General features: G+C 38.8%; 1 protein-coding gene across 8 annotated transcripts in view; it reads left to right on the plus strand.

Annotated features, from left to right (window-relative positions):
- Positions 1–21,004, plus strand: part of msi2a (musashi RNA-binding protein 2a) — a 180,770-nt gene extending 159,766 nt beyond the window's left edge. For 4 of the 8 annotated variants that reach the window (XM_051908708.1, XM_051908710.1, XM_051908709.1 and 1 more), the window contains exons 12-15: positions 9,582–9,761; positions 13,469–13,623; positions 18,892–18,969; positions 19,085–21,004. In XM_051908708.1, the coding sequence (XP_051764668.1) occupies positions 9,582–9,761; positions 13,469–13,623; positions 18,892–18,933 (377 nt within the window). In that variant the 3' untranslated portion in view covers positions 18,934–18,969; positions 19,085–21,004. Of the gene's footprint in view, positions 1–9,532; positions 9,762–13,468; positions 13,624–18,891; positions 18,970–19,084 lie in introns of those variants that run through there. The other 4 variants (XM_051908712.1, XM_051908713.1, XM_051908714.1 and 1 more) reach the window with 2 other exon arrangements.
- Positions 21,005–21,497: the final 493 nt, after the last annotated feature.

Consider the following 21,497-nt stretch of genomic DNA (forward strand, 5'->3'; position numbering starts at 1 on the left):
TTAGATTGTTGCGCAGTCACCACACATGATTTGTAATGATACATCACGCAAATTGTCAGAGAATCATTGGACGTGCTTCTAAAGGTCAGATGTGGTCCAAGTTTAAAATGTTGAATTTGAACATCATCAACGCTTGACCTGTTCGCAACACAACACCAGGGTAACGCTGCAGCTGCTCTCGATAGAGTTCAGAGCACTGGAGAATGTTGATGTGAGTCATGTCTCAACCATCCTGGTGCTCAAACATTAACATGAGAACTAGAGACCTCAACTTACAGACTAAACAACTGAGACTTGTATACTTGATAACACACCATTTTTTCCCCTTTCAGTTGGAGTTTATTGGCCTAGTACAACTGCACTTAAGACTAAATTGTCTTGGAGAATTGCTTTCACGAACGCATTCAATCCCTCATCTAAATTCTGCAGTGTTTCACTGCTGTTTCCTGTTAAAGTGAGTTTCAGTGATTCAGGTTAAGGTCTGTCTCCCTGGACAGAGACTGCAGAGACTGTTTGCTCCGCAGGGCACACAGCCTCCTGGAGGCGGATTTCCCTGGTGCAAGGCACTGCTGGCGTGTGTCCCCAACTGATGTGCCTCGTCCTTTCCTGCTTTGCTGAGACATCTCCCCCTGGATCTCTCTGTCCCTTTCAGAGATATGCAGTGGTCTCTCAGTTGGAGGATCATGGGATGCTTGTTTTTCCAGAGGTTGCCGTATGCGGATCGAACCATTCCTGATCATTAAGGCAGAAAGACCTTGTGTGTGTCTTTCTCTCTCTTTTGGTTCACCTCATCATGTGCAGCTTTTCTTTCCTCACCTTTTCATCCCCCATCTTCTATTTCCATCTCTCCCCCTGTCTTTATCTCCTCTTTCCCCAGTGAGTTGGTAGTTGTCGTAAGACACTAACAGATCAGTGGAAAGTGATGAGTTTGCTCAGCAGATGGAGTGCAGTGGAGGCAGTTTCCTGTGCCCTGGTGTATTGTGGGAGTGTGAAGTGTTGAGCTATGTTCTCTTGAATAAGCAATACTGTGTCAGGGTTTTTCAATGGCCAGTGGTTGCTGCATTTAACCCCTGTGTCCTACGGAATCTGCTGGTGTCGTTTTTTTTCACCCCACAGAACTCTCGGTACTGTGAAATGAAATGCTGAATGGATTGAGGTACATTTGTTGTAATTAACAGATAGAAGCATGGTAGTATTACAAGTTCGTATTTGAGGGAGCAGATGAGATGTTGTTACATTCTGCTCTGCTGCAGTGGGCCACCTGCCCGGGCATGAAGATGCTCCTGTTTGGCAAAATACCTCACATTATCCGAGATCATTATCCATTTCATCCCAACAAGCTCTGTGAGCCTTGAAAAGCATCTCTGCAGAGTGCTGTTTTGGCTCCTGTATAAGAGGTGACATTAAACTACAGGCTCTAGTTCCCCACTGCATTAGATCCTGCTGGACTGAATGTGATTTAAATCCTCTAGAAAATTGGGGGGACAGTCCCAGAATGGGACACTCTGCTAAGACACTTCGCAGTTTTTGTTACCTTGCTACAGTGGTAAAGAGTGTCCCCAATAGAAAAAAAGTATACATTTTTGAATATATTTATAATTTCAATTATTAAATTCAATTTTTAAAAAATTCTATTTCTATATTTATATTTACATTACATTTGAAATGTAAATTATTACTTATATTATTTCATATTTATTTTAAAATGTAAAAATTTTTACACACGATGTAATATTTATTTAAATTTATTGTATATTATAATATATTTATATATTTATTTTATCTGTATAATTTAGTATTTATTTTAAAAACGAATTTATTTTTACATGTAATTTAATGCTTGTAAAATAAATATGTTAATTAGTATATTTTTATCAGGGCTTGTCAAAATTAACGAGTTAACGCATGTGATTTTTTATTTATTTATTTTTTTTCCAGTTTAAAGCGTTAAAAATATTTAATGCAGTTAACACAGCATCCGTTTTTCCGTCATAATTTGGCTAGTGTTACATTATATGATCACGCTCTTATTCATGCAAACGCTTTTAAACCATTCAAGCGCCACAAGACAAACGAATGCTCTTTCTGTGAATGTCGTGTCTGACACACACATGACTCGTGTGCATAGAAAGACGCGCACCAGAATCGAGTTCTCTTTCCGCTTAAACAAACAAAAGCACAGAATTATGCCAAAATGCCCGTTTTGTCGCGTATCTTCATAAGACCAGTCTTAAATGAGTTAAATAACATCCTAAATGAACTTAAAGAGTTGTGAGACAATGAGATGTGCGTCAGATCCGCGTCATGTTTGGCAGCAGCAGCTCTTAAAGTGACAGCAGCCTAATAAACCAGTTGGTGTGATGTCTGTCATTAATGTTAATCAAAGAACAAAGGTAACAGAGAAAATTGTAGCTTTAATAAGGATTAATCTATATTTCATTTATAATTTATGCAGTGAAGACTGTAAAGTGTTTGATTTCTGTATATTTCCTTTTAGACAGGTAGGAAGGCCACAGGTAAAAATGACATTATAATGGGTTTATGTGAAGATTGTTTCAAGTTCACTTAAATTAAAAGTTATTTTTTAATGCCTAATAAATGCTGATATTGGTAGCTTTCAGTTATATTGTAATGTTGAATGTCTATAATTGATGTTTAAAAAAAAAAAACAATTTCATAGAGACAGTGTCAGTGACACTGGCCTTCATTCATAAAAAGATGCAATTAAACAAATATTTAAAATATACTGTCTAAGTTGTTTTTACATTAATTTGGAGAGTAACTGAAATTATTACAATATAAAAATATTAAAGACTCCAATGTTTCTAATCCCGATTAATTATAGAAAAAAATCTAAATAATTAGTTCATTTTTTAATCAATTTACAGCACTAATTTTTATCTGTAAAATGTAATATTTCTTTAAAATAATTTAACAGACTGTGGGGTGGGGTGGGTAGCCCCTTAAAAACTCAGCTCTAGACGACTTAAGTTTCATTTCAGTCTGATCAGGAAGAAGACTTCAGAATCTGTCACAAAAAAAAACAAAAAACGTGGTGCATGATGGTTGTCTTCCTGCTGTGTGCATCCACAAATCATAACGCTCAGTGTCAAAAGCTTTGTAACTGAGCCGTCACTAATTTAGATCTACCGTCCTGAATTTCTGAGGTTACTTTGTCATTCAACCAGAGAAAAGCATGAAGAGAGACCTGAGAGTATGCCAGAAAATGCCTGAATAAATCATGTGTTAAAATTCATTAGCAAAGCCTTTCTGAGCACCAAAATGACAAGACATTAAATATGTATTATTTATTAAATGTCGGCACTTACGGAAAAGGGGGTCTAGTGATGTTAATTAGCCAGCCGTTCGGTCAAAAAGGACTGTTTTGAATGGAAAGTGAAAGCTAAATCCAGGCACTGGTGGGTTTTTTTTTCCCCTTTCTAAATTGACTTAGGTGGAAATGAAGAGGCTAATTACAGCTGCTCTGAAATTCAAAGCTAATTTGGGGGCCAATATGACGGACTAACTGACATCCGCCATGAAGTGGCTTGTTCGAATGGCCACCAGGGATTTGAGTGGGAGTAGCGCGCGCGCGCGTGTGTGTGTGTGTGTGTGTGTGTGTGTGTGTGTGTGTGGATAATCCACACACTTGTTCGCTGGTGCACTCTTAACCAGCTCAGCCATGTAAGTGGCGGAGGACAGACACTGGTCTGTGTTTTATTGTGAATGAGATCGAAAACTCTTAGACTGTTTGACGTGTGTGTGTGTGTGTGTGTGTGTGTTAGTGAGAGAGAGAGGCAGTTTGAGGTCACTTCTGTGATCTGGTAAAGTGGAAACGAGGGGAGCCGTTATCCACTCAGAGAGAGACGACCCACTGTTGGCTGCAAGCAGGGAGAGAGAGAGAGAATGGAAACAAGTAGAACAGCGATGACTGGAGTTATAACTTCGTAACAGGCCTTTCTGTTGTTCAGGAGAGAGATTGTGAGAGTGAAAGAAAGGGGAGAGGGGTAATTATCGTCAGAAATGAGGCTCGGCGAACGATTCGCACTGCTGGGCCCGCTGATCTGGTCGCCACGGCAACGCCGACCCACTCATTTGTTTTGCAGATGAGTAATTACATCCAATTAGACTACTGAGAGAGTGAAAAAAGAGAAACAAATGGAAGAAGGGGTCTTTTGTTTCACACTGATAGCTGGAATATTAATAATTGGGATGAAGATAAGATGGACAGTGATACTGTAACTAGGAGCTGAGTCGAAGTCTTCAGCAGTTCACACCTGAGAGCTTCACCTGCTTCCACGCCGCGCTCGCTCTCCTGTTTATGGTTACCATGGAATTTAAGTAGTTGCTGTCAGATGTTGACACCATTTAAATGCAAGGGCCCCCGTCAGGCCTCAGACTCTTTGCTATACTGTCCATGGGGTGCTGTGATGTAGTGGTCAGGGCTTGTGTGTGTGTGTGTGTGTGTGTGTGTGTGTGTGTTTTCTAGTATTGCATTAGTATTGCATCCTCCTCATTGGCATTTAATAATGTTTGAATTTTCAGTCTGAGTTAAATCTCTTTTTTGGCCCATTTTACCTGTAAAAGAACACCTGCTTAAAGGGTTAGTTCACCCCAAAATGAAAATTATTCCATCCTTATGTCATTCCAAACCTGTAAGACCTTTGTTCATCTTCAGAACACAAATTAAGATACTTTTGATAAAATCTGATGGCTCAGTGAGGCCTGTATTGACAGCAAGTTAATTTACACTTTCAAACGTCCCGAAAGGTACTAAAGTTATTTTTAAAACAGTTCATGTGACTACAGTGGTTCAACCTTAATGTTATGAAGCGACGATAATACTTTTTGTGCGCCAAAAAAAAAAAAAAAAATAACGACTTTATTCAACAATATCTAGTGATGGGTGATTTCACTGAACTTTCAATGCAGGCCTCACTGAGCCATCAAATTTCATCAAAAATATCTTCATTTGTGTTCCGAAGATGAACGAAGGTCTTAAGGGTGTGGAACAACATGAGGGTGAGTAATTAATGACTGAATTTTCATTTTTGGGTGAACTAACCCTTTAATAATTATGTACACCTGAATGTACTGTAAGGAATGTTTCACTTCCAACCCTCATTAAAGGATTAGTCCACTTTCAAATAAAAATTTCCTGATAATTTACTCACCCCCATGTCATCCAAGATGTCCATGTCCTTCTTTCTTCAGTCGAAAAGAAATTAAGGTTTTTGATGAAAACATTCCAGGATTATTCTCCTTGTGTCCACTACAAGGAGAATAATCCTGGAATGTTTTCATCAAAAACCTTAATTTCTTTTCGAAAGAAATTGGCCCCAATTGGCCTTCCCTATTCAACCTACAGAATGAACGCAGCGCCAGTTCCGTTTTTTCCGTAATTTGAATAGGGAAGGTGTAGGACATACAGCGTAAGCTTTTCGAAGAATAAGGAAGGCGGTCTGGGGAAAGCCCTTGCGAGGCGATCATTTGTGTTTATAAAGCATATACATTTTTATTTGTTTTTAGAAAATGACCGATCGTTTCGCTAGATAAGACCCTTATTCCTCGTCTGGTATTGTTTAAAGCCCTTTGAAGCTGCACTGAAACTATAATTTTGACCTTCAACCGTTTGGGGCCAATTGAAGTCCACTATAAGGAGAATAATCCTGGAATGTTTTCATTAAAAACCTTAATTTCTTTTTGACTGAAGAAAGAAGGGCATGGACATTAAAATATATTTTAATGTTTATATATATATATATATATATATATATATATATATATATATTTATATTGTTTAATTGTTTATGTAATTTATTTCTTATTTACACAATATTATTGTTGTTTTTTTAAATACATGGCATTAACATAGCATTTTCAACAGTAACGTTTTCTTTTTGCAATAGTAAATGAAAGAGATACAGTTTTGCTGAGAAATTATTGCGTACATGGCAAAACAGTACTGACTGGTTTGTAATTTTCATTTGAGACATTCATAAGTCACTTTTGAATTTTCAGCAAAAGCCATTATGGGATATCAACTCTGCAAGGGCCCCATCAGGCCCTGTTTTCATGTAAAAGTTGAACAAACAAAATTGACCCTGGTCATGTAGCGATAACGTTTCAAAACTGATTTGATTTGAACCCACCTTTCACTTGTTAATTTATATAAATAAAGTCCATAAAGATAGGGTTGTTCTCCCTGGGGGGGTTTCTGATTACTTTTTAAAGCTCATCAGAATGTAAATTTGTGGCACATGCAGTGATATTGCTGTTCTCATTAACTCTTATGGCCAGACTGCAGTTAAACCCTGAAACAGAGATTTACAGCTCTAGCCTGCTGTCAGCTGAAATATCAAAAGCTCTGGTGATGTGCCGGATATTGTGTTATTGATGAAGCGCTACAGCAGATGTCCGTACAACTAAAACAGCATTCGATTTGGTGTTCATTAGCAAACCATTAATTTGCACACATATTGTGCCGCACAGACTAAACACATTTCTGTGGCAGACACCCACATCGCCGCAACCCCCCGAGGTGATGCTCGCCGCCTCTTGAACATGCTGCGAGAGAACATGTGTTGTTTTAGAAAGATCAGAGGAAAGCTATTATTTCTCTAACTTTGATGTCAGAGCAACGTTGCCCGATCCCTTTCTGTTTCTCACCTTTGCTTAAGTGAAAGTAAATCATTTGTATGCTCTGAAAAGAAAATGAGCAGAGGAAGATAATCAGGCAACGGCTCGCTCCCAGATGGCTGCTTCTGCTGTCTTGCCATCCAACTGAAGAGCTCTTTTCAGCCTCATTTTATTCATATCCTTTTACACTGATGGCACTATCATTAGAGGCAATCTACCTGAACAATAAAGGTAATTTTCCCAGCCTTTATTAGATAAGACCTTCCTGACTGAGCGCCTTGTGCAGCTGAGGGCTAATTGTCCGTGTCAGCATAAACAAAGCAGCTGTGTACATCCGTTGTGTGTGTGAATGTCGGCTTTGTGTACTGCCTCTCCCAGTATCCTGTAATCGGCAGAATTAGGCAGATGGAACAGGAAGCCGCCATTGTGGTGTCCTGGCAGTCTGAGACTCTTGGAATGCGTGCGGCACGGTTCCGCAAAGACTGTGCGGGGGGGGACGTTGCGCGTTCGCTAACCTGCGCCCTGCTCAGCCATTTAACAAATGGAGGAGTCTGTGTAGAGGTCGACTCTTGTTTGTTGTTAAAGATCTAATTAGAGAGTGCAGAAGAGGCAGCGGAAGCTTGTCTAATTAGCGGGGAGCAGAAAACCCACTTTAAAATTCAAGGACAACTGGCGATTAGAATGCACGTCGAAAAAATTGATTACGAAAAGAAAGGGTGTCTGTGGCCTTTGTTTTGCTGTTGTGGTCTCTTTTTTTTTTTTTTTTTTTTTTTTTTTTTTTTTGTAGTTGAGATCAAGCGTGAAAGTCGGTTTAGTTCTGAATAACAGTGCGGGGTGGGAGAAAACGATCCAAAAGACTCTGAACAGAAATGTTAATTTCCCGCTAAAGACCCAGGATGCCTTGTGGTGACCTGGAACAACCCCAGTGTGTCCCACACAGAACTCCATAGGAAGCTGCACAGATTTCTGCAGAATTAGATTGGTGGGCATTCATAATGTTGAGCACATCCCTGACCCTCTAGGGCTTTTCACACTTGAAATAGTTAACCCTGGGTCATTCTAAACCCCGGGTAAATGGAATACTGGGTTATCTTGCTTCACGTTTCACAATGCTCATAATTTACCCAGAGTTAACAATTAATCCTTGGGTATTCATAAGCAGATGTTTCACATTGTATATTCCTAAACCCTGGGTTGACGTTCTTATTTGCATATTTGCAATGTCAGTGTTATTTATTGGATAAACGCAGCACATGACCTGTTGACATAAGCTCTAGCATTGCACATCCATGTATTGGCGACTGTACCATCGAGTTTATATTGAATGGACATTTCAGACTATAAGGGTAAGAATGAAACAGTCTCTTCTTCACTCAAATTGTCATGTTTTCAGTCAGCATTTGACATTTTTCCTTTCAAACGCTAAATTTACTATTTGTATACAATGCGCATTGTTTCCATGACTGTCCAAAGCAGGGAAATATGAGTATGTGATTGGTTGTCTGTTGCTAGGCGTCTAGCTGTAACATTCTAACACTGCATGGTTTCACACTGTACAAGTTTGGCATCACAATGCTCCGGAACAGGGTTTCATAACCCTGGGTAAAAAACGGTGCTAACCCCGCTTCTAAATTACAAGTGTGAAACGTTCTTTTACCCGGAGTTAAAAGCGGTGTTTAGAACGACGATAACCTGGGGTTAACACAGTGTGAAAAGCCCTTTTGTGTGTTTGTATTTGATTGGTTTTAACTGCCAATAAGAGCACTCGCAGCTTCGTTTAAAGGAATAGCTCTGCCAAAACAGAAAATTGTCATCATTTACTCACTGTCATTTCAACCCTGTATGACAAAAGATAATTTGAGAATATAATTTGTTGTTTTTGTCAATTGGGTCAAAAACATAATTTCTTTTGTGTTGCTCAGAAGAAAGAAAATCGTCCAGGTGTGGAATGACGTGAAGGTTATTAAATGATGACAAAATTTTCATTTTTTTCATTCAAAAAATAGGGTAAAAATACCCCCAAAAGTCTGTCTGGGCCGGTTTATATGCATACATGTGTTATTAAAATGTGTTCACTGAATCATACATGTAAAGCTTGAGTTTATATAGAGATGTAATTGGAATCATTACAGTAGCACATTTCTGTGATTCCTCAAGTCACGATTTACAGTAAGCAGGCGGTGTTGGAGTTGTGCCATTCCTCAAGCACTTGAGTGTAATTTGACAGGCAGGCGTTTTGCCCACAAAACCGCGGACGGTGAGGGAAAGTTGCGAAGCTGATGACAGAGAAACTACTTAGAGCTTCAGATTACTCTTGGCAGCTGTTGAGGGCATAATCAGCGCTGTGATGTTCGGCACGGTTCCAGAACGCTCCTGCAGGTCCCAGACCCCAATGAAAAGCCTGTGTGGTGGATCCCAGCTTTATTTGATTGGATCATCTTGCTCTTTCTCAAAGGCCAATGAAGACATTTAATGCCCTCTGTATATCAAACCTCCACATAGGATTAAAAAGACCAGCGATAAATGTTAGCTAGAGCCGTCAAATAACGTCCTCTGGGGTCTTCATAATCTGTCATCCTGATGAATAGTGTTTGTGTCTGTTAATGTCTAACAGACTTTTTTGATGTTTATGGCAAATAAACATCAATGATACTTTGTTGAACCACATGCTGAATGTGACAACATTTTATTTATCACTGTATCCACCATTTCTAACGTGTTTACTCATAGGTTTCTCTTAAGATCTTTGCTAGCGTCTTTGAGATAGTTTGCTTTAGTGGGCATCATGTGTAACTACTAACAAATTGAGTATATGTGGGCATCATTCAGCGTCATGTCATCACCTGTCACCCTTACCTCATTGTCAGTCACTTCATCTTTGTGTATCATATAGTATCATGTGTATCAATGGACGCGTCCCACCTCCTCTACGTATTTCCCAGGGTTCCCTGATTACGGCTTTTATTCTGGGCCCGGTGACCAGCGGGCCGCTCCCTGCTCCTTTGCCGACTATGCCACCTTGGGGCCCCATACGGGTCAGATGCTGCAAAGCGAGCACGTCACCTCCACCTGCAACTCACCGTCCCAGCACCACCCAAGCCCGGACCACTTTAAGAGCTCAGGTGTGTATGGTGTATTTTGTCCTAGGCATGTTCTGCTTCTAACACCCATTGATTATGATTTATTAGGAAATACCCCTTGATATTTTTCCATTTCAAAACATGTACAAGTGTATCCCTATGTTTGGTCAAATTACATGCTGAGTTGATCCACTCATGTACTGCATGTTTTAGTCGAAAGAAATCAGTCCTACCTGTCTGATACCACTCCTAACAATGCTTAAATGCAATCGTGTCTCTTCAGAAAATTTGGACTAAACCGCTCAATTCATATGGATTAGTTTTACGATCTCTTTATGAATTTTTTTGAAGCGTCAAAGTGTCAGTTATGTAGCTTTCTATGGAGGGACAGAACACTCTCAGATTTCATCAAAAAGATCTTCATTTTTTGTTCCGAAGATGAACTAAAGTCTTACGGGTTTGGAACGACATGAGGGTGGGTAATTAAAGATTTATTATTTTTGGGTGAACTAACCCTTTAAGCATTATTAGGATAAAATACTTTTATCATATATTTATATATCTTAAACATGTACTGTACAACATCTGTGTATGAAGTGTAATATAGGGTTGACTGTTATTTCAGCCTGTTCCTACATTGATTTTGAGATGCTCTTAGAAATCAGATTTAAAACCACCCTCCAGTCATGGTTTGAATCTGTGGACTTATTGATGTACTTTAAGTCTCATTGTTTTGAAAGAGCCAGTGAAGTCACGCGTTGTATGACCCATCTGCGGTACGGTCCTAATCAGTGCCAGGCCAGGTGTCGTGGATCTTTGAGTTTCAGCTCCTTCTGTCCTACTTCTCTCGCCTCATTTCATTTGGCAGCCAACAGGAAAATGTCTGTAGTCCTCCCGCTTTACACCAGCGATTACATAGACGTAGTAGGTTTGGCCTCGAGCCCAACCTGTGCTCATTCTGCTGCCGGTAACTTTGGACTCGCAGTATAAAAGCTAAAGCTAAATCGATTCCTAAATGTACATGATTTAAATTAGTGTTCTTGTTCATTCTGAAATGCGTCACATAATGGAAGTAAATGTGTTGGGAACACCATTACTGTTAACTTTAAGATCTCTGAAGTGCTTTTAGTTCAGATCAGATATTTGCTACATATTTTGTTGTTATTGGCATATTTTATTGTTTTGGCTTCCCACATTTTCTTTTCCTCTATCAGATGGTTCTTGCTAGATTTTGACATTTTTCCAGCTAAACAACAACAAAATACCTCCTTTAGTTTTATTTTTTTGTTGGCATTGGAAACAGAAACTCATCTACGACTTTGCTGCTTCAATTTATGACCTTAATATCGCTTTCAGTATGGGTTTAGAGCGTTTCCAGATAGCTCTATTAAATACAGGCGCACTACCTGATATGAAGGTCCATCCAAATGTCTCTTGTATGCTTGTTGCTGTGGCAACTTGGACACAGTCAATGCATTGTGGGTCTTTCAGGGGTCAATACTGACACCGTTGGTGTGTAGCTTTGTGTTAGACAATATCTATGTTTCTATGCCTGCTCAGCAAAAACACTTTGTTATCCCGCCAAAGCATGTGCCAGGGTGACATCGATTATAACCCCAACGCTGGGAGCTGGAGCGGGACAGATGAGTCACCTGTGTCTCAAAAACATGCTGCGTAATCGCAGGCCGGCGGGTTTAATTAGCATGGGTGCTGCTAAGCTACCAGTCAAAGCCAATAAATGTAAGTCATGTTTAGCTATTAAAGCTAATAGCAGTAACGGTTTAGCCCCAGGGTTTAATTTGGAGCATAAATCCTATTTCAAAGCAAGAGAAAGCACGGCACTCACCTTTACAGAATCCAGCAATTATATGGAATAAAGATTACAGTACACACATAAAAATGACTGTAAAAGCGAGGTAAGCCCTAGAGCTCAGATAAGACATGGGAAACATGGCCAGAGACAGGCGGAGAGGTAGTTAGTGCTGTCTGTTATCACTAATTTAACACAATCTATGTCATTTAACCAAAAGCCACAGTAATAAATACTGCAAAATAAAAAATATTGCTAAACGAAATATTTATTTCTATATATATTCAAGTATATCAATTAATTCTTGAGATGCTTGAGACTTCGAATTCGCAATCACGTGTACTCAGTGTACCTGTACTCACGTGTACCCATTTTACAAGATAATCTATTATATTTAAGATTAGATATTTGTCAATATCTGGGTTTCCATCCAAATGTGAAACGAATCATGAAGCGAAGTTTGCAAAAAAAAAAAATGCAAATTAGGCGCGTTTTCATCAAGCAGATGACTGTGGTATTGATAACCTAGTAACCAACAGTAAATAAAACACCATCAGCGGAAACAGTTGATTAGTCGCGTGGGTTTAATGTTTGCTACATCAGAATTTATCCAGCAAATGCGTTTCCATCTCCCATTATTCGCATTATCTATTTTTCGCGCTAGTCAAAAACCACCTCAAGCAAGCATACTTTTTTTTTTTTTTCTCGAAATTTGGTGTTTCCATCACTTGTTTTTAATGTGATTCTTCAGAATGTGCATGAAAACGGTGATGGAATCATAGCTACTGACCCTTAGGATCTGCTGCATCCCAAATCCTCCGCCATTGTCTTGTCAGTCGTCTCTCCTTACTCTCATCATGTGATAAGTGAAACCTGACTCCTGCTGCATTCTGCTGTGACTCTGCAGCTTGTGCTGTATATAGCAGAGCAGACGCTTTCGGTTTATAATTGTAGCGTCCGTTGTCCAACTAAACTAAATGGTTTTTATTTCTATAAAATAGCAAAACGACGGTGGGGGCGGTGGCCGAGTAATGTAATCGGTGTACGGCCGAACAACGTGTAACACAGACTGCCGTAGCAAGCCTACATCATACACGTGCATCTCTTTCTCTGGTTTACACCTGTGGTGACTGCAGTCACTGATGTTCAGTTATTGGAGGTCTCTCCTCCAACTCCAGCTGTATTCTGTCACTGTGAAGAGAGATGTAGGAAATGAGCAGTCACAAAAGAAGCTCGATCTTTACATGCATGTTCACACTCGCTTGAAATTTCAGTTCACAGCGTGCTCAGCACAGCAGGAAAGCCTGCATTTCTCCCTGCCTGTCCTTCGATCAGACCAGGCTGCTTGCTGTTTTGCATGAATGTTGTGGGCGTTTTTAATCTATATGCTGTCCACTTGTGAAGGCCGTTCATACAGGAAATTTTTGTATTTAAAAAGCAAACAACTGGACAGAATGCAGGTGTCTTAAAAAAACAGCACAAGCCATGCAACAATGGCAACACGGAATTTTCAGCATCATTACTCCAGTCTTTAGTGTCACATGAACTTACAGAAATTATTCTAATATTCTGATTTGGTGCTGTAGAGACATTTATTATTGTCAATGTTGAAAACAGTTTTTGCTGCTTAATATTTTTGTGGAAACTCTGATACACTTTTAAATATTCTTTGAATACAAAGTTCAAAAGCATTTATTTTAAATAGAATTTTTTTTTTGTAACATTTATAAATGACTTTCCTTTCACTTTTGATAAATTGATGGCATCTTTCCTTAATAAAAGTATTATTTTCTTTAAAAAAAAATCTTACTGACCCCAGACTTTTGAACGGTAGTGTATATATTCTTTCCCATGTTTCTCTCTGGTGGAAACGGTGTCTGCCACCTTAGTGACTGAAATTTGATTTATCATAAATCTGATGTGTGCGTGTCCTGTACAGGTCCTAACCCTCCTCGGCCTGGAGGTTTCCCTGGTGCAAACAGTCCTGGACCCGTGGCAGACCTGTATGGCCCCAGCAGTCAGGACTCAGCTGTGGGAAATTACATCAGTGCTGCCAGCCCCCAGCCGGGCTCCGGGTTCAATCACAGTATCGCAGTGAGTAGAGCTCTCTTTCACTCGAGATCCAAAAGTACAAGGAAAATTCTCACTTTTTGTCTTTTGTCCATCATAGTTTATAATTATATTCAACCTCCAACTGAGAAATAAGAGTCTGATTGGCTGTTCCCTTCGTCATGACTCAGTTTTTATGGCGAGGACTTGATTGTCAGCGCAGCAATTTAGAAACGCAGCGCTAGAAAAAAAAAACAAAATATCAGAGGAATTAGTTCCATTCCACATGTTCAAAAATACCCCAATGAGTCACGAGTCTCCGTTAGACTGACACTTCTCGTCTCGCTGATGTTTTGTTTGGGGAATAAAAGCATCACAAACAGTTTAGAGGAAGCGAAAAGCTGCCATGGTTGGAAATGAGCAAATTGTCAAAAATCAGATGTCCCTGTAACTAGCAGATGCTCTTGACACCGTCTCCAAACAAAAGCCCCTGCGTTGCACAAAAACTTGCTTTAATTGGCTTTTGTCGGGGAGCGCACGGATTCTGTCTGCAGATGTCACGGACGTCAGGTTGCGGCGCGGTGTCAGCGCGGATCTCAATTTGAAGAAGAAAGCATTTATAATGAGGTGCCAAATTGAAATTAAATTATTCACCCTGTTCTCACAAATCAGTTTCTTAACCAACTGAAGCACATGTTTTGATTTATGCGAGTGTTTGCAGCAGATTTCTGCTGTTTTGTTGCTTGTGGGTGATCTGCTTTGAGGCCTGTTTTCATCTGCTGTATATGAAAGGTAAAGAATGTTAGAGATGTACTGTAATTGGTGGATTAGTTGAAAATTCTGTCATTATTTACTCATCATGCTGTTCCAAACCTTGATAATGTTCTTTCTTGGAAGCTCTTGAAAAATCACCATAATAGTGCTCCATACATCTGGCATGGTATATCAAAGTCTTCCGAAATCAAAATACTTTGAGCCAGTAATGACAAGGAGTAATTTATGAACTGGTGAGATTTTCCCATCAGAATAGAAATGATGTTGCCCAGTGCAGTGGTTTTCAGTCCTGATCCTGGGGATTTATTGCTCTGCACATTTTGTATGTCTCTCTTATCTGACACTCTTATTTCAGTTCATGGTCTGCGTTTGAGTCCACTCACGAACTTTGCTAAGCACTTCCCTTCGGGGGAATCCCCGCCGCCATTTTGATGTGTGTCAAGTGGACGTGGGAAGTTTTTTGTTGGACAGACCCAAGGGAGCCAGTCTACTCATATGTTCACTTCAGGCAGATCCATAGACCACAATGCAACATGATTGTGATGTCACAACAGCATAGCGCTGCACGATTCTTTTTTTTTTTTTTTTTTTTTTTAAATAGAGATCACGATTCTCCCACAATTCTGAACTGACAAATAAACAAAATAAGGTAATTTACTAGTTTTAATGAATGATTCAATGACTCACTCAAAAAGACTTCACTTGTTTCATTACTGGGTGAGTGTTTTTTGAACCAAATGAATGTTTTCTTGAAAAATGAATGTTTTCTTGAATTAATGATTTAATGACAAATTAAATAAAAAAAAATGACAGATTCTGCCATTTCTTTATCCTCACTGTGCAGTTGAGTTTTATGAGTAAAGCTGAGTAATGTCTGCACCAAAGAGGCATTAACATTTTGTGTTTTGGGATGTACTATTGAACAAAAGACATAACATCTGAGGCACTAAGCACATCATGGTTAAATTTCCTTTTTGAAGGAAATATCCTGAAGAAAGTAGGTAAACAAGAGTTTCCTAGTAAAAAATTGCACATGAATGCCCTTTCTTTTTTGGCGCTTGAGATTGTCCTGTTTTGTTGTTGCCGGTATGCCGGAGCATGAGTTCTTTAAACTCCGCCCTCTTCTGGAAAGGGGGCTAGGAGGAACAGCTCATTTGCATTTAAAGGGACACACTCAAAAAAAATGCTATAATAAATTATTTGTGGGGTATTTTGTGCTAAAACTTCACATACACACTCTGGGGACACCAGAGACTTATTTTACATCTTGTAAAAAGGGGCATAATAGGTCAGCTTTAACGGTTAAGCGTGCAGATCTACAACAGCAACTCACATGGTGGGCTCCATAGGAGACTCCAAGGGATCAAGGGCTTAGGGCGTTCCATTTAAACCTATTGCAAGGGTTCTGCCAGTAGTGGGTACACATGCAATGTAAGCAGTGAAGTACTGCCAAGTGAACGAGACTTAAGCAGCCATTCAGCTCTCACCTAATGAGCTGATGATCTGAATCAGGTGTGTTAAATAAGGGAGACATACAAAATGTGCAGAGATGTGGGTCCCCAGGACTAGGATTGAAAACCACTGGCCTAGTGGTTAAAGTACTTGGCTGGTAATTAAAAGGTTTGATTCTAGAAACCTGATTTGTATCACTATAGGGCCCTTGAGCAAGACATTTATGTTTAGAGAGAGCCTTTGCAATAAGCAAGTCACTTTGAATGAAAAAGTCCTCCTTAAATGGTTAAATTGGTTGCTAATGTAGAAGAATTGCAAATAAACAACTGTTTGTTGTGTATAAAGACAATTCACTGGTGGCAGAAATATTAACTGCTGGTTAGAAACTGAAGTGAGCAGAAACTTGAATCTTTTATTCTTCATTTCTGCCTCCTGGCATCTAAATAAAACATGAATGAATTCATAACTTTATTCATCGGCATTAGCGTGTTTCTGAGCGAGAGCATTTTGTGCTATGTGATTAATTCCAAATTTAGTGTGCGTTCCTTCAGCTGGACTGATAGATGTGTGTGTGTGAGTAGTTCTTGATGTCTCCGTGCAGAACATTAACACGGGAAATGACGCAGAACTAAAATGCTCGTCTCCATTTATTTTTCTGACACGTGTCACCAGTTCACCTCCTACTGGAAACCCCATTCCCCCCCCTCTCAAACTAGTAGTATTAACACACATCTCAGACAAAAAAAGTTTCATTACCCACAATTCTTCAAATGAGGAAGCCTGGTAGAAAAGCCAATATAAACTTAAGAAAGCCTTTCCTTCCTGCCCTCTAAAGCAGCGGGTGTGAGACTGACTTTGATTTATTCGTATGGATTAGACAGATCCGCTCCTGCCATGCACACAATAGTCTGATGACAGGCCCGATAAGCGGCTGTGTTTCTCAGAAAGGCTTGTTGACAGGTTGCCGTTTTGCCCTCTAAATCAGCCGTGTGGGTTTGTAAGTTCACAAACGGGGACTGACAATGGGCAGGATTTGTGTATTCAGGACTGATCAGCTCCACGGAAGAGGAATCACAGCAAATATGTTTTCTTATTGAATTTTCCTTATGTTTGGAGGCCTCTGAGTTACTCTGATGTGGATTGTAGCAGCTTTATTTAGTAGCATAAAAGAAAAAACACTTTTAAAAAGCAAGAATTTAAGTGAGCAGCTCCTGATGTTTGGCCATATGGGGCCTAAAGGCAGAATATCTCTAAACAGTTCACCTGAATGAGAGGGATCTGTGGAAAACTAAATATTTATAAAATTAAAGGGTTAGTTTACCCAAAAATGAAAATTATCCCATAATTTACTCACCCTCAAGCCATCCTAGGTGTATATGACTATCTTCTTTCAGTCCAACACAATCAATTTGAAGCCCAAAAAAAGCACATCCATCCATCATAAAAGTAATCCATATTGCTCCAGGGGGTTAATAAAGGCCTTCTGAAGTGAAGTGATGTGTTTTTGTAAGAAAATTATCCATATTTATACATTTATAGACTAGCTTCCGGTAACGTCCGTCCTTTATTAACCCCCTGGAGACGTATGGATTACTTTTATGATGGAAGGATGCGCTTTTTTGGGGTTCAAATTATCGGTTACTATTCTTTCCTATTATAAAGCTTGGAAGATCCAGAATATTTTTTAACATCCGATTATGTTTGACTGAAAGAAGAAAGTTATATATACCTAGTATGGCTTGAGTGTGAGTAAATTATGGGATAATTTTAATTTTTGGGTGAACTAACCCTTTAATATTTTTTTAAAGTGCCCTTGTTATGCTTTTTCGAATATTACCTTTCATGCAGTGTGTAATATAGCTGTTTGTGAATGTACTAAAAGGTCTGCAAAGTTTTAAAGATCAAACTGCACAACAAATAAAGTTAGTCTCCTAAAAGAAAGAATCGATTCTGAACTACCGAAACGAGTCATGTAATTCAAGTCTCACTTCATGTTACATACCTACGTAACAATGAACAAATCTACATAATGCCAGTCTATGGTCTTCGCTGCCGCTCGCGAACAACTTCTGCTTTGCCCCATCCTCAAACAACTGTAGTTGTAGCTGAGGCCTGGAAGAGTTTGGTTCGTGTTGCCGACATGTCAAGAAGACGCTGTTTTCTGCACTGCAAATCCACTTTGCATGCACTTCCAAAGAAAAGTCTCGCTGGATTTGATACAGAAAAAAATTACGCCATTGTTACTGTTCGTGTCATTGTGTATCAAGCGCTGAGGAAGCCTCCAGAGCTGAAATTCAGATATGGTAAAAGGCGTTTTATTTCTGACAAGCTGTAATCAATCACAACAGACTGGGCCATCTGACCAATCAGAGCAGAGGAAGCTCTCGGAAAGGAGGCTTTAGAGATAGAATCTTCGGGAAAAAAAAAAAAAAAACGTTTTTAGACTCTTTGAGAAATTAGGTAATGTGCAATATACTGTATATTATGAAGAGAAAACTCTTTTTTTGACCTTGGATGCATGTAAACCTATTGTAGGAGACCATCAAAACAAAATTAGAAACCTTTTAAAATGGCATAATTAAAAACTAAGGGAAATGTTGATAGTGAACAAATTATTTTTATGGTGCTCATTAAAATATATCAGTTCAAAGCTGTTAGTCTGTGTAATCCAAATAATGTAATTTTTAAAAATCAAATTTGAAATTACTCTAAAAGACATGTAAATTCATTTGATTGATTGATTGTTCAGGTTGGACTAATTAAGCAACAATTAAGCCAGGGACAAACCAGAATCCTAAACATCTGCTGGTGCCAAACTAGCCAAACTTTTCACTTCATCAGGATGTCTGCTCTCAATTACACTCAGATCACAGCTTTCATTGGCACTTTTATCAGTATCATTTGTGAATAAATGTTCTCTTAAAGTGGAGTTCTTGATTCTGTACATGAGAGAAGAATGAATCTCAGACAGTTCATAAAAGAGAAATGTGTGAATTATTCTGTCTGACTCTGTCAGTGTGTTAGAATCACTGTTTTCACACTGCATCAATGATTCTGTTCAACATCTTACACATTATCTGCTTTCAGGGTCCTTTGATCGCCACAGCATTTACAAATGGATACCACTGAACGCTTAATTGAAGATGCGGCACCAACTCATTGAAGGTATGCACATTTTTCCATTCATAATCTCAACAAGAATGATTAAAAACACACACTTTTAAGGTAACAAATGTTTGTGGTTTTCTTTTTTAATATTGTGTCTCATCTGTTTCACAAGAGTTCGTCTGGAGGCCCTGGGAAAATGGCCGGAGTCTCCGATTGGTTCATGTACAGTTGATGTCATAAAGACTTCAAGCACTACAGGTTCTGATTGGTGAAAGGACAAGGGGGGGTGGAACCAAATAAAGAGGACAAGAAAAATGCGATCATCTCAGAAAACAAAACATCACAACTGCTGTTAACAGTAATCCAGCCCTCCTGTCACTGCAGGACTCCATTTTTCTTTTCTTTTTTTCCCTTTCTGTATGCTTTTTAAATGACTTTGGCTTTTAGAGAAACATACTTAGATGAGTGAATTATTCAGTTGAGTTTGTCACGATTCTTTTAAGTTTTTTCGCTCATTTTAAGTGTTCACAAGTGTTGTCGGAATCAATTTTGGTGCCAGTTAAATTTTTCTTTGCACACTTGGACAGACGCCACGCTGAAAGACACCATGTCATTCATCTATTGGAGAAAAAAAAGAAAGAAAATGACTTAATCTTAGTAGCTGTTTTTAATTGTGAAGTCTCATTGTTGATCATAATGACCTATTTTTGGGCAATACAGAGGGAGAGGACTCCAATATTTTTATGGTCCTTTTTATATATATCTATATCTATCTATCTGTGTTGTTGTTGGTGTCATTTAGAAAAAATGTATACTGTAACATTTTTGTTTTCAAATGAAAACATGGTGGTTTCAAATATAAGAGAAAGAAATGTAACTGTAAATATACTTCACTGCATATAACCAGTTCAGGCATATTTTTCTGATGGTGTTTCGAAAAAAATCAGGGTGAAATTAATAGACCGTATGATGGTGGAAAAAAAAAAACTCCAGTAACACATTATGATTTTTCTAAGTAGTGTACACACATGACATGATCTGAATCATTTTACAGGTGTGATACCAGCATACTCACGGACATGATAACATGAGCTGAATCTTTCGTCATTCACCGTGGAGTTTCCAAAACACCACTCCCGTCCAAAGCACACTGTGTGTAGTGATCAACAAAAGGACTTTTTCCTGTGTTCTGCACATTCTGACACTTTTATACTCCTGAGAAAAAAAAAAAAGAAACTTACTATGTTGTCTGTTGTTGTTAATGTTGTCTAATAGAGGACGTTCCTCTTGATTTTGGAAACCTGTCGTGGACTGTACGTGAACGAAGCGGTTTATTTCACTTTTGACTGAAGCAAACAAGCATTTTTAATGAATCATACCTCAGTCCTGTGAGATTTCATTTATTCTGAGTAAATCAAGTGTACGGAGGAAGCTTTGCACGGTGAACAAAAAGAACGGCGGTTTTCTCTTTGCACATGCTAGCTGTCACGAGTGACCTTACAGAGATTTGATGTATGAAAAATTGTTGCTTTTTATTTTTCTGCCGCTGGCGTCCAGAACGCAGGTTGAGAAGAAGCCAAACGAAAAGCAATCTATTACTGGTGCGCTCAGATTCCATTTCAAGGACATAGCGAACCTTTTATCTGAAATATTGACATATTTTAATATACAGCCAGTTGAAGACACTGGAAAAAAAAAAAAAATGTTGACCCGAAACCCAGAGCTGCTGATTTCTTTCTTTCAAGTTGAAAAGCTGTTTTAGGTCAAATGCATATATATATAAAATGCTAATTTTTAATGTTAAATGATCTGATATGTATATTCTGATGTAAATGTGTCTTCTTTTTTTTTCCTGCTGCAGATGTAAACTGTTTTGTTTGATGACTTCTGTTTTATTTGGTGTAGTCTGGTGGCCAGAGGCACACGCGCTAAACGACGGAGCCTCGAAAAGATTTACAGAGCCAGTCACGTAATAATATTTAAACAAACGAAGGGAACGGAGGAAGGGAAGAAAACTATTGTAATGTTCAAATGTAAAAGAAAAATGTAAAAACAAAACATTAAAAATGAAACCAAGATGTTTGTTCACTGATTTCAATTTTGATTCAGGTTATTTTTGTGGTGGTTTGTGTTAATAATGCCTTATTCTCTTGACTTTTTATCATTTTCTTTATTTCTCTTTTTAAAGTGTCATTTAACAGTGGTTTGAACAAACTGAGACCAGAAATCCTTTTTTTAAAATACTGCAATCCCCATTATCTCCAAGTATTACAGTGAACTACACAAATGCTTGCAATTAAGTAGTTAGCTGACTTTATACACAATATAGCACAGTCTTGAGTGGCATAAGTCAATTCATGTAGGCTCGATATTACATGTAAACGAGAATGCGATCTCCATGGGTGGTATACACAGCAGTTGGTGAACATGTTTTGTGCCATAGCTGGTACTATTTAATAGATTCAAAAAGGCTAGAACCAAGGTGGTCTATATTACCTGAAGAGCATGGTCTCGGTCTGTTAGCATTCCCATTCACCTCAGTTGTTCACTCGCAGACATCACTGATTGGCTGATGGTACCACAAA

Source organism: Ctenopharyngodon idella, chromosome 10 (assembly GCF_019924925.1).
Source record: "Ctenopharyngodon idella isolate HZGC_01 chromosome 10, HZGC01, whole genome shotgun sequence".
NCBI classification, from domain to species: domain Eukaryota; kingdom Metazoa; phylum Chordata; class Actinopteri; order Cypriniformes; family Xenocyprididae; genus Ctenopharyngodon; species Ctenopharyngodon idella.